The following is a 15,393-nucleotide window of genomic DNA, read 5'->3' as shown; positions in this document are numbered from 1 at the left end:
TAATGGCATGATAAATAATCATAATAATAATAATAGCCGACGCTTCGAAGAGAAAGACGCGAGTGTAGCATATAATATTTTTATAAAGTGTCGGTCGGAGAAGACGATCTCGAGCTGTACAGGAGTTCGCGGGGACGGGGCAACAACGATGTTCGGCGGCTGAGAGAAAACTTGTCGTGAGTGATTTTACGCGCGTATTCTCTCCGACTAGCTCGCATCGCCGACACCGCCGCCGTATGGTGTGTGTATACGCGTGCCGGTCACGAGCTTGTCGTGGGATCTTCTCGCCGGCAGCCGTGAAAGTGAATATTATTATTATTACTATCGTCATTATTATTATTATTGTTAAATTTTTTTACTACTAAGCGCACTATTCGAAACCCGTCGAACGCGTTTGTCGTATACCTTAAACATAATCATATATAATAATAACATGCACGGCGGTGGCGGCCCTTGAAAAACGTCACAGACCCGGTGGCTAAATAATGCGTCGTCGACGACCTTCGGCCCGACGACCCCGGCGACACTTTGACCGAACAACGTCTGCGCAATTGTTCTCTGCGAAATTTAAAACGCTTTACGCGCGCTCGACGAGTTACGATGATAGTTATGACCTGTGCTGCCGATCGGAGTTATTATTTTAAGTATATTTCAACTCAACCACCATAACCACTTACCACTTTTTCTTTCACCCGGTAGGTACTCTCCATATTGTGCGTTACGAGTCTGTATTCAGTGGGTATTAACTATAAGCATAATTGATGGCTGATTAATTATATTAGTATAGACGATTAGATAATCGTTTTTTTACTAAAACACCTGCAATAATCGTATTTTGCAAAATATTACAGCGAAGAACACTTTTTCGCATTTCCGAAATTAAATTAAACTTTTTATTATCATCAGGCACCTATTATATATACGTTTAAAAACAAATTGTTTCATCGTTGATTTTAACTATTTAATTTTGGAGACTTGTAACAGCTAGCTAACCAACGGGACAACACAGATTTTCACACGGATACGCTGGAAAAAAAGTGTTACATAAAATATAACATTAATAAAATATATAATATACAATGTGAAATAACTGTAGAGCGACAAAAGAAAACGAATGTATTGTCTATGTTTCGGTACGAATAAGATGTTTGAAAAATCAAAGAATGAAAATTTGCTCGACGTTTAATTTTTTCCAGAATTTGTCAACAGCTGTTTAAAACTAGTTTTATTTTATTAGATATGTTTTTGTATTTAAAAGTTAAGTTTTTAACATTTTTCAAACAGAACCGTTTTTGTGCGACTATATAGGTATGTAAACATTAAAAAAACATTCCAATTACTCTACGATACACAGCTGTACATAGGATAAAACTGATGTTCATGAAAATTAATTACTTTAAGAAGCTTTCCTTATCTGACAATATACCAAAATCAATTTAAATAAAAAATGTGTTCCAATATGAACTCGATTTAAAATTACTCAACAATAAATTAAGCATAATGACGAATTTTAACACCTTTACAATATTATCATATCAATATAAAATCAAACTTATGAAGTTATGAGAATATACGATGAGCTTATTCGCCTATTCATTTTCAGATGAACTTCATATTTTATTTTTTTAAACATGATAATATGATATAGACGTTGATGGTATAAATAACAAGACAGAACCTAAAATTACACACGCACACACACACACACACACACACACACACACACATACACTATCGCTCAGGGTATCCTATGAAAATTTCTCCGGTAGTGCGTATATCGTCTAACCAAAACTGGTATTTGGTGACGAGAAAGTGTAACTGAAACACGCGAGGATAAGTGAAACAAATAAAATAAATACACTCCTCGCCGAAGCATATGTGTACCTATACCTAATGTTATTAATCTAGAAATTATTGTTAAACAAGATTTCAAATGTTACGCGACAGGTAGGTACCTATATGTGTTATCGTTCACCATATATTATAATAATTATTACACACACCCAAATTGACAAAATTTTAGTCCTGGTTTGTGGACGACCAAAACGAAAGCGTATGTAAGCCGCACACACGTACGTAAATACCTTCCTTTATATCCTGAAAGATGAACGTGCTTATTAACGGATACGTTTACCGAATGAAATTATCATAATTAACGTTATGCAACGTGGACGTGACTCCGAAACGGAAATATATATTTTGATCCACACCAGTCGATTGCAATTTAAATACATAAAATAGCGTTTGTGCTTTCACGAATATCGCGTTTAGTTGTTTGTATCGTGTATGAGTAGAGAAGTACAAGTATAATATAGAATTATACGATAGATTGGATACCTACTACCTAGGTATTTAGTATATACGCAACAACTTCATATAAGTTGTTTCTCGCGTAGTTAAGCTACCTACCAAGGTACCTAAATGTGGTTTTATAAGTACAAATTATCTGGCAAACCAATGAGCTTGATTCTTGAATGATAAACTTCATGATTTAGAATACCTCATACAGTTATATATTATATTAAGCTAACATCGAAATAAACATATAGTATGCAGACATGCAGCCATGCAGTGTATAATATCATGAAAGGTGATTCTTAAATCTTGCATATTATATACGTGGCTGTTACTGAACGGTTTAGTTTAGAACATCAATACCACATATTTTATGATAATTTTAAAACATAACATACTTGTATTATAACGTATGGCGATTCGGTCTGAAAAATTTAGAACCATATGACTGAAAGTGGTCATAAACTTTCATATTTTTAGTTTGCTGTGCATGGATGTTAATTAAAATGAAAAGACTATTAGAACGTACATAGGTAAAGTTTTTAGTGTTTTGACAATTAATTGATAGCAATTATTAAAGCAATTACATACAACATTACAACGTACTATTTAGATTTATTACGAAAATTCTAGATGTAAAAAATGTATTATTCTTTTTATTACTCTTGATAATGCGAATTTTGATCATAGAGAAATAAGTCATACCTACATGCTACATTGCTACATGTGTAATGAGTATAATACCATATTATACATACAGTTACATACTTACATGCCTGCGTATAAAATAAATATAGAAAATAATTTTAAAATAAATGAAAGAGTAAAAAAATAGATGTTAGTTACTCCAATTTGAAGTAGGAAATGAAAAAGTTTCTAAATATATAATACCTACTACAATATGTTTTATTGTTTTCACTAAAAAACATACTTCGTTCTCAGTGTGTTTTAATAAAAGAACGAATATTGTATTGGAAAAATGTTTCCGACTGAAGCATTACTTGTGGTAGCCTCTTGAATCTATTCACTATACAGACGCATGATGCTCCTTTCGCTTCTCACGACTAAACACTTATGGGAAAACTTTTCAACCCGTTATTGATTGTGGTTTTTTGCATACACGTCTTCAGGTCATGGATAGGTCATAGAAAACGATTTGAATAATAGAACAATTATTATTATACTTAAAGGAAAACACTAGGTATAGATTACTTCTCCGAAACGGAGTAGTATATTTTACAAAGTACAATCATACCGCAGCAGGTCAAGTTATACTCGTATATATACGCGGTCCAAAATAATAATTCAGGCAGTTAACAAACGGGCGGGGTCCTCCCTAGATTGTTTTACTTTCAATTTCAATACGTTCTTCGCATTCTTCTATTCAAGGTTGTTATCGTTTAAAAATAAAATGATTTTTCTGGCATTCGACCAGCCTTCTAATTTGCATCATACATAAATATTATCGATCAATTTGATGTAAACAGTACATTAATAAATAGAGTAAAAATAATCGATCAACTATTTTTATCGGAACCCGCTGTGACCTAGTCTCCATATTATCTATGTATCTATTAAAATAAAAAATAATGTAAATAAACTTAAAAATATTACCAGTATTAAAAAATATACATAGTTTGTATTATCGAAGTACGTTCAACACAAAAAAAGTCAAATGTTAACACGGAAATACACTAAATTAAATACGAGGGAGTAGATGGAAGTATAACGAATATTTATTCGAGGTTAATTGTTCAAATATCCTTGAATAAAAAAATAAATAAACACACAACTTTCTATTGACATGGACTATAATAAGGTAGACAAACTTTCGATTTCATCTCGTAATATATGTATGGATGGTATGTTTTTTTCTTCGATAAGTGATAAGTCGATAAATCAATAATTTATTACACTGCTGTAGGTAATAAATATTTCGTAATAATTAAAATAATTTAATTTCTTGAGAAAAAAAAATCTAATAAATCTCAAGTTTTGTAAACGAAAAAAAATCTATTACGCCCGTCCGTGCAAGACCGACTTCTTCGTGTGTTTCAAATAAACCAAGTATCTATGCTCATTCATATATTATTATTTATTAAATTATACAACCGTCGAGGTGGAGAAGTGGCCAGACGGGATTCCAACAACACCACGCCGCAACAGCGGTGAACAACAAGCTACTACGTTTCGGTATGTCTTCTAAACAAATTATAGGTGTATATTATACTGTACAGTGTATTATAGAATACAGCAGCAGCAGCAGCTTATACACCAATAGGTGTTGAATATTATTTTTTTTTAGGTACCTACAGGTGGGCTGCATTCGACCAATGTCGTTCTATTGTGTAACGCCTGTAGTTAAATCACTATTATACCGATGCCTATGTGTTATATTTTTTTCCACCTTTTTCTATTGCAACATAATATTTTTTGTGGTATACCAACACCGATTGTATAGGAACGAATCACACTTGTTTTTTTCGTGTTTACAAAATCATAATAATCATTTTTAGATATAAATTTCAAAATATCTAAAACACACGCGTCCGATACTCCGTTCAATAACCCAAGAATATTCTACGTCGGTAATAAATAAAAAACATAATATTATATACGTACGTACTAATAATATTAATTCAACCATCATACGTGCATAATGATGTGTACCTACATTAAAAAAGTGTTACGTCTTACGTGGATCAATACATACTGAGAATATATTTTATATGTTACGAACATTACACAATCGGAATTACTGCGACTATTATATTATATGATATTATTATATAGTGACTACATTTCTTATCGTGTCATCAGATTAAAAATCCTTGGCCCATACATTAATTTAGTGTTTTTTTTCTTAAGTACACTGTATAACTGAACAAATAAATAATTGTATGTACTTTGATAGATACATTTTATAGATTGAAATAAAACTCTTATCATCTTATATTATTATGTACAATGTACATTAAACAAACCTTTTTTCTCAGTATTTTGCTTGGTCATGGATGATTTTAAGCTCTTATGTAAAATGTTAATTGCTTTCATTTTACGATCAGCAAGTATGTAGGTACAATATGGTCTTAACATCCATACAAATATTTTGAATTCAAAATCTAAAAATGATGGATGCATATTGCAGCATTTATGAGTTTATGACATTCATATCATAACAAATTTTCATTACTTTGGCACACAACAAAAATGGGATGAAGTAAAAGAAAAGTAATTATACTTAGTTTTTAAGACAAGCCCAATAAATTAGTGAAAATAAAGTTTTGATTTTAGTTATGAAGGTCGATAAAAAAAATTAATTGATATAGCTATAATACTTTCGATGAATTGGAATCAAATAAAAAATATGTATACACCTATATGTATATTAAATCTCATACAAACACAACTGCAGGATATTAATCACAGTAAATGGCATAAAATAAATATTGCGTCCACGGCATACCCTGCAGGTTATATATATACGGCATGAGTTTATATTATTCTCAATCTATGCACTCGTAGAGCTGGCAGCTCACGTAATACGTATCTATTATAATTATTTATTAATACACACACGCGCGTACACTATATATAATATTTGAATTGATTAATACAATTGTATTATTATTAATATATACCTACCATTATTAAAGCTCACAAATATGCGTGTCCTTCGGCAGCCCCGTCCGATCGATTGCTCCCTCGGGATATCAAAACCTCATCTGCCTACGTCTAGAACACTATAGACCTATTGTATACACAACGTTGTTATGAAATAAAATTAGTTATTTTGCATCGGTAGGCCACTTTGTTGTAGTGTTATGATGGATTTTCAAACAATTACTCGTAGAGATATTTTATGAAAAACTTGGATGAAAATAATACTTAACGGCACAATGGTTGGTACTGTCTATTGTTTGTAACACACATGGCATATAATATATTATAATACAGACATGGACGTGTATCGAATAAGCTATATAAACGCAAACAGATCAACAGAGAAAACAACAAATCTATACTGGGCATGCATACAACTTTGCTGACTGATATTAATTACTGCATTATTGTAATTGCCAAGAAGACACTCTTACAGGTGGTAAGTATTAATAGTAATAATATGTTTAAAAACGTCAATACGTCAAACTCTGAACTTCCAGTATCACTTGCCAACACCAAAACTCTATCTCCGCACACTTTACTCAAAAAACTTATCTATCAACTTTTATATACATCCTCGACCCTCGTACTGTTTAACGGTATGTCTATTTGTATGTAAGTAATCCATACTATATTTATTACAATATAATATGTTTATTTCTTCCAACTGCTTCCAAAGGTATTTTTTAGTAAAATAAAATAAAAGCCTTACCTTTAGGCATACCACAAGGGCCGGGCGTTCTGCTAGTATCCAGGAAGTCAAGGTCATATGTTCGAGCCGGAGGAAACGTGAGGGCTACATGGCTCGTGGTACTGCACACCAAACAAGCGACCACGGCCAATATTAATTCCCTCGAATTTGAGTTCATGACGAACGCAGTGACGTACTTAAGCTATTCTCAAGCCCATTTCGTACGACCTAGAAAATATAATAAAAATTATAAATATATATATATATATAGATAAATGTTAATACTTAAATTAAATGAAAATAATTTTAAGTACCTATAGAAGCTAGGTAGTTATTTTTATTTTTGTTTTTATTTACGCGCAACCCTTATGTGTGTAAGGTACTGTGAATACTTATTAGTTATATAATATATAACTTAAGGTTGATATTACATCAATAGTGGTCAACGGAGGGGGGAATAAGCGGGATAGATCCCACTCCATGATTTTTTTTTCAATGATTAAGACCTGATAATTATAAATTATATTTTTAATAATCAAATAGTGAATTTTTAAAAATCAGGCCCCCCTGGACAAAAACATTTTACCACAACTGTATTACATGTATTATGAAGTAAAAATCTACCTAAATATAAATAACAAATAGTTTTTAACTTTTAGTAAAATGATGTAGAGTAAATCCTTAAAAGATATTATAGGTTTGTAGACCATATAAATCAAACAATAAACAATCAAAAAATACAAAAATACACGAATACAAAAATCATGGAAAATTTCAACTACATCAATTGATTTCGGTCCTTATTGATCATAACAATAGTCAATATTCAATAGTTCCTACTGAAGTAATGAAAAATAAACAATAAACATTAAACATCGATAAAAATATTAAGCCAAACTTTTTACCACAAATTCATTATATCGTTCGAAATATGTATAGGTTGCACAATGTATAATTTTGATTTGTAAAAAATAATTTGACGAATATCTACAGTATAATAAATCTACTTTAAATCCATGCACAGTACGTATTAGTTTTATTCTAAGTGGTTAGTTATAATGTTAATCAATATATTGTTTAAGACAAATTACATATATTCGATTAGTTATTATATAAGACCTTTTGCACTGCACCAATCATAAATAATCAACTTATCTATTATTTATTTATTTAAATCCCAAGATATTTTAACAAATATAATGTACGTCATACAAACATTCCGGATAATAATTATACCCATATATCATTATTACTTTAAAATTATAAATAAAGAGTTTCCACTTTGAAAATTATTTTAGGTTTTAAATCGTTTTTAGTCTGTTGGATGAATTCAACTGAATAAAGATTATTCAACGATCGATGTATGAAAACAAACAATACAAAATCATTCTATTTGTGTTTATTATTATTATTAGTGACTGTATAATATTATAATTATCTAACAGCTTACTGAAACTAATTCTGTCGACAACGTAAACATTGACAATATTCAATTGACCAGAGTTTTTCAAATGTATTATCCAATCGGATTATATGGCTTTATGTTACGCAATCTAAGGATAGAAACATGTAGTAAAACGTTAAATATTTGTTTACAGCTGATTTTCAATTGAAGACCAAAAATTAGAATTAGTATGGACATATAAAATTAAATATTGAATGACTTAGATTTATTTTGTTATAAAATAAATTAATAAAATTGATAAATTCCCTTCAAGGGCTCTAAAGTATAGTAATTTTAAGCTAAGTGTACAATTATGTACCTAACTACATTCGATTAAGTGTAGGCACACAGCTCATATTGCCAACAAAACATAATATGTATCTTAATAACGTATTAGATTAAAATACTATAAATGTCTGCGTTAATGTTTAATTAGGTACCTATACTTAATGCTTATATAATTCGAAAAATTTACTGATTTTACTGGTATGGAATACACATATATCATTTTTTATAATGTGTTGATTTTTAATCTGATACGATAATTGTATAAACCTATAATAGAAGCTAATACTTTAATAAACGGTGAAAGTTTGAAAAGTTCCAAATATTACTTTGTGGATTACCTGCAGTTGTAACGCACTTAACATTTTCGAAAATTACCAAATTAATGTCTTATTACGAGTGTAACATTGGAAGTAGTATTCAACTTATCTTACTTACTTAACAACATGAAGAAATAGTTTTCTTAAGATAGGCATGTACATACATTTTCTAATCGTTATTTTCTATCAGCCATCACCCAAGGACATCAACCAAGTTATATTTTACGAACGATTAATTTTCGTAGTAAACATTATATTATTATACTCAAAGAATATTTATCACTAACCAGTATTAAGATTTAAGAAGGATAATATTCGATCTAATAAATTCAATGTTTTCAATAAAATATATAGTATTAAATAGGTTATTTTTTATGACTTTTTAATCTGTAAATAATCTTACACATTACTCTGGTCCTTACTCTGTTTTTTGGTTTAGAAAAATGTACGAATTCATACTACATATTTAGCATACGTTTTATGCAGGCGTATTTATTATAAACAGGCGAGGCGTAACAATGATTTGCAGTCAAAGACGGTATTCATTTATTTCATTATAAGTATACGTCTAAAATAAATCATAATTGTTTAACAAACACCCGCATCAAGATATGAATTTAAATGACATTCACCTCTATTTCATATTATTATAAATTAATGTGTTTATTTAGCGTATAATAATGAGTATATAGTAACAAACCCGATGGAAAAAGGGTTGTCAACCTTACAGGAGTAAGTGCACTAACCTAGCCATAATATTATAATAATTAAAATTACACGCTAGCTGTTTTCTTTTATCTGTCATCTCACAGCAGTGTCAAATAATTAGTCGATCCATTTTTTTATGACAAAAACGTCGACGTCTTTCAAGCAATATAGGAATTTTAACTATACATTATGTATGTATAATACTAACAACAAGTACCTACAATGAGAAGATGAATACCATGTTTTATATAACAATTATCTTTCATCGCCTCACTGTGCAATGTGCATATATAGGTACACATGCAGCTACATAACGCACGTGTATTGCCTAAAAATGCCTTGAAGCATCTTTCTATTTTCTTTTTTATTATTATTTCGTAACACAGCTGCAAAGCCGACAATGATGGTCAAATCGTTTCCTGGTCACTTATATGATTGACCACATATGTGCTATACCTACACCACATGGGCGTTCACATATCTATATTTGCAGTTCATACATGTCAGATGAATATCTTCTTGCTCACAGAATGCTCAGGAATGTGGCCATATGTCGTCACATATAGGTATATGATGATATTATTTTTCTGGGACACCAAACCAGAAAGATTTTTCGCAATAACGCACACCATTACACTGACCATTGAGATGCATACGTACTACAGAGTAGAACCTACGAAAATCCACACGAACGTACACTTATAGTACATGCCGTGTATATAATAAATAATAATAATAATAATATTATGTGTGTACGTATCATTAGCCAACAAGAAACCGACCGCGCCCAGAGGCCCTATTATACACTATTCCTCAGCACGCTATATCATTTTCTACATGACTTCCAATATAGTACAAAATCAAAGACTGAAAAATGTGAGTGAAGATAGACTGACTACACTTACGAAATAAAGATATAATATAATAATAATATATATTCACTCGCGGCTCATGCGTTGCCTCGCGTTAAAGTCACTAACCGCCACTCAGCGGTGTGCCAAACGCAATTTACAAAAAGTGTCTTTCATAGTCTTATTTTTTTTTTATTAATATTGTTATTACGATTCCGATTGTGTACGATTAATTGAGAGTGTGAATTACAATACGATATGAAATAATGTAACACTAAAATATACCGCTATGAGACAATCGAAATAACATAACTGTCAAGAAATGTGAAACAATAATATTGGAATAAGATTTAAATTTAAATTTTTATATGTAAAGAAATAGAAAAATGGTATTGCCCGGGTAACCCATGACTTTTTACTTGAGGTAAAAATTTACCCCAGACATACTCAACATGCACCTTAAATTGTAATCGGGTTTCCAATGTGTTTATATTGTCATTCAGTACCTTTTTTACCTTCCTATAGCATAACTGCAGACTATAAATTTATAAAACAAAAGTAACATTTTACCAGGTTCATTATATTTTTACAGGGTAAGTTTTTACCTCTAAAAGTGGTTTCGAGAACCATGCAATTGGTCACGGATCTATGCCGGTTTGTTCAATTAATTCGTATTTAAAATATAAGGAAATATTTTTTGAGGTTGATTTTTAAAATAGGTAAATGGTTAAATTAATTAAATGCTTACAAAAAATAATGTGAGAAATCTCTTTGTTTACAATGTTTCTGGTCTTTGGCAAGTAAAACGATTAATTTCATGTGCCTACATGGCTATACATCTATCTATTCTAATATCTACATACATCGAAATTATTTTCAACGGGTTGTCACCGACATCCAATTACGTTCAATTTGCAAACTCGCAACAACCGGTTTTGACTTCGTCGTCAAGATGAATCCGTAACGTGAACCGGATAATATACAATATCGCACGGTCAATGGTTAGCTCATTGCAGCAAGCGTCTGCATGTTAGTTCATCGCATGTCATTTCGTACCGTTATTTTTATTTGTTTGTCGACGAACTAAAATTGTAGAAGTAAACAAATGTTAGAATACTATTCTAAGAGTACCTATCTATGTGAGTATCAAATTTATAAATTACAATTAAGTCTCTATATCACTATAGAACTAAATGTAAATTGGTGTAATACCTATTTGTTTAAAATCAAATATCAAATATAATATGTAATTATTTTGTTATTAAAAAATTGTATTTTGTCTGCGCTAAAAGTTTAATATTTAGTTAATAAAATACTACATACAACATTAAAAATACTAGAAGGTAATAATAGGTAACATAATGTTTTAATATACAAATATTATATCCACGGGTGCATCTATAGATACGAGCCTGCAGTAGCCATTATATGATCTGTAAATCCATACTTTATAGTGCTTAATGTTTATTATTTGCATTTTATACTAATTGTTTTACTTATAATATATTATATAAGTACATTTTTTGTATTGTGAGAAGAGATATAATACAATGTATACTTAATGTATGTACTATGTAATAAATAGTTAAACACGTTTATTCAGACATATTTAATTTATTACTTTTATAGTTTTATGAGTAATAGTTATTGTTAATATTACAATTATTATTTACTTATTCAAATATACCTAGTAATAAGTATATTTATATATTCAAACGGTTTACCCATTACTATACAATCTCAACGTATTTAGGTTTCTGGACTTTTGGCTCCATATTTTATTATAATTTAATGAATACTTGCATAATACGAAAATGTACCCACCAATCAATAAATAAACCCATTGACACAAACATAATAAATAAACAAATTTAATATAGATTATTTTTATTAAAAAGCAACAATGTGTAATTATTATCTTCCAGTAACTTAGTACTGTTAAATATGAAGTTGGAACATGATAAAATCATTGGAAACATTATAATAAACATTTAATAAGAATAACAGAAATCAATTTAGTCGTTGGTAAAAATAAATAGGATAAAATAGTTTTTTTTTAAATAAAAATGTGCCATGTTGTGAATGTACTTTTTGTGAAAGAACAAATTAGATGCATACATTGCTCATAAAAAAAACAGTTGTTATAAGATACGGTCATGACATAAATTTTTTTTTTTGTTCTCTTAAATATAATCGTAAACTTAAGGTTATTTTCACGTCACCATATATATGTATATATTTTTAAATAAACAATTATTATTGAATTATCTTGTGTACGATTGTGTGAATATTTTACTGATAATATTTTTTATAACTTAATTTTGTTTAGTTATGGAATGGCTTTAAATATATATAAAATAATTGTACCTACAAAGTTTAATGAAATTGACTATTACATAATTTGTCTTAAATCACCAAACACATTTTCTATAGTATCATGTTTTACTACATTATATTATCTTGTATTCATCATGTTCCGTAGGTATAAAGTATATTTTTGAAATTTTTAATTCTTGCTGACTATAACCTAGGATACAAAATATAGGTAGGTGCGAAGAAAAAATTTAAAATCGCCTGTGTCCGTTAGGTGGTAATAACTAATAAGTTATGTTAGATAGTTCATGTATAATTCACGTCGTCGGTGCCGCATCACGGGCCATTGCCGGTTTGCATCACGACGGTATGACAATGACAATAAAGTATTTATACCACTTCGCAGTTTGATTTTAGAGGTTGACCAATGTGCATAATATTTATCGCTGTTAAATTATGTCTCTGAAATACTGTTGGTTGGTTCGGTGGAAACGTGCGTGTTTCAAACACGTTCGAGCTGTCCTATACGACATACGTGACTTAACCCGAGCAAAAAATGTTCAGTACGAAGAAACAAAAACAGTTATGTTTTAAGCAAAAAATACCTGTCAATAGAGTATTGGACACGGGTAAATTAAAAAATTAAAAATTAAATTAAATAAGGCATTAAAAGTGGTCGGAAACAATTCAGTAGTAGAGCTATAAATATATATGTACAATGCGGTAAGTACCTACTACAGTGTGTTTAAAATAATTATTATTCACATAATATTACCGTTGTTCGTTGAGTTTTACACCTTGGTTTAAGAACTTTTAAGAACGATTTCATGCGGTTAAATATTATAAATTATAATAATTACTTCACTTCATTTTGACCAATTATTATATGCGCAATATAACATTATAGCGGTTGAATGTAGATCGATAGAGAAACGTTTTTCCACCTGTAACTACATGGGATCAAGCTATACACAATATATTAGGTACCACTGTTTTCGATTTCAAAATATCCGAAACAACATTACAAAATATAACGAATAGGTAGGTAGTATATTATGTAGCTACTAAACCATCGAACAACCATTAGAGAGTCTATGGAAATATCTTTCATATATAGGAACCTGATTTTCTTCTTTGGAAGATTCCCGCATTCTCCCGAGGCTTATGCAGCGTGAGCAATTCACACTTACTGACACACTTGAGTTTGGGAGGTGTTTTTAATATGATATATTTTGACAGATAAGTCGAATATGTTATACCTGCATAATTAGATATTATTTTTCCTTCGTGACGTATCGATTGTTTACGGTTTTGAAATAATATTGTATAATATGATTCTATTTAGTTTAACCTTGTTATAAACACAACTATTATAAGATTCAACGGAACGAGGTTTCGACATACGGACACGTAATATTATTGTAATTAAAAGTAACGATGACTTTTAAATACTCTCACACATGTAAAATATGCATACATATTATTATTATTATATTTGTATACAATATATTATGCGAATATTACTTTTAAATGCAAAATATACATTTTTCACCTTATAATAATATTATAATAACAACAAAAGTAGAACGAAGATATAATTTAGGTAATCATATATTTTAATTCAGAGATAGGATAACGATTAATATTAATTTATATTACCCATTAGAATTTTCACACACAATGAATTTTATATTGATAAAAGGTGCGATTAAGACGTGAGTAAGGACATAACTATTAAACTACAGGCTCGGCCAGAGGGTCATTAATAATTATTATGTTGTAAACCGAATACACCATTAGCTGTAGACGGAGTAGTTCGATCTTCGATGTCCACTTTAAAAGATGTCTAATACCTATGAACTATATAGTAATATTCAGTATACCTTTATTGGTCACCTCTCACTAAAATCGTCTATAAGTTCGAATAGCTAAAGTATTAAATATTATACTTATAGATTTAGATTTTCTGGTTTTAAAAAAAAAACATTGAACCGAGTGGGGTATAGAACATCAGCTCTAATTTGAAAAAGGGTCGCCGGCGCCAGGTGTAAACCAAAAACCACCATCGACTCAAGACTGTCGACGGAGGTCAGAAAGGGGTTCAAAAATTCTTTGTGTTGCGTTCACTTACCTGTTCGTGTAAGACAATACGTAAATTGTTGTGGTTGTTGGTTTTTATTCCGTAAGAACACCACGATCAGTACAATATTATTGTCGTAACAACAATTTCGATTCGCAAAATATTACGAGATTAGTCACTCGGGTTTTTATGTAAACGGGCGCGCACGATCGACAAGACTTCGCATAAAACAAGAAAGGGAAAACGACCGACCGGGACGGAACACACGAACGATCTGACGACACCTGACGGACTGCGGTCTGCGATAGTTCAGTGCAACTACGATTTCCCGGTATCTCGGCGGCGCTCACATTTCTTCGTCGCGTTACCAAAGACGCGGGCACAACTACTACCAGACGCATCGACCACCGCGCATGCGTCACCGCGATACGACGTTCACGCCTAACCAGTCGTCGTCGTGGTTACCGGACAGATACGGCGCGCCAGTGAAACGCGCCCTAAACCACCAATGTTTTTTTTTATTTTCGATTTCTTCTACTATTATTATACCTACTTCACCGGGGACCGCGATTATGGTCGATATTTAAACGTCGATTAAACAGTTGAACGTTAGCATGATTAGCGAAAGCTGGTTCAACGTCGTAGAATATAATATTGGTATAGGTAGGTACCGCGACGAGTACAAATTAAGACTCATTCACACCTACATCATGTGTCATGTCGTGAGAGGGCGAAGTAACTAT

At 30.8% G+C, this 15,393-nt stretch overlaps 1 protein-coding gene across 2 annotated transcripts in view; it reads right to left on the bottom strand.

The window, feature by feature from the left end:
* The window catches only part of LOC111037519, a 46,444-nt gene extending 31,455 nt beyond the window's left edge, over positions 1-14,989 (bottom strand). Inside the window, exons 1-2 of one of the 2 annotated variants that reach the window (XM_022320148.1) lie at positions 14,702-14,989; positions 6,671-6,877 (exon numbers count right to left, since the gene is read on the bottom strand). In XM_022320148.1, coding sequence (XP_022175840.1) covers positions 6,671-6,827 — 157 coding nt within the window. In that variant the 5' untranslated portion in view covers positions 6,828-6,877; positions 14,702-14,989. The remainder of the gene's footprint in view (positions 1-6,670; positions 6,878-14,701) is intronic. The other variant, XM_022320149.1, reaches the window with a different exon arrangement.
* Positions 14,990-15,393: the final 404 nt, after the last annotated feature.

This window comes from Myzus persicae, unplaced genomic scaffold, assembly GCF_001856785.1.
Source record: "Myzus persicae strain clone G006 unplaced genomic scaffold, MPER_G0061.0, whole genome shotgun sequence".
NCBI classification, from domain to species: Eukaryota; Metazoa; Arthropoda; class Insecta; order Hemiptera; family Aphididae; genus Myzus; species Myzus persicae.
Note: the sequence above shows the minus strand (reverse complement) of the source record. Positions and strands in the feature narration are given on the sequence as shown.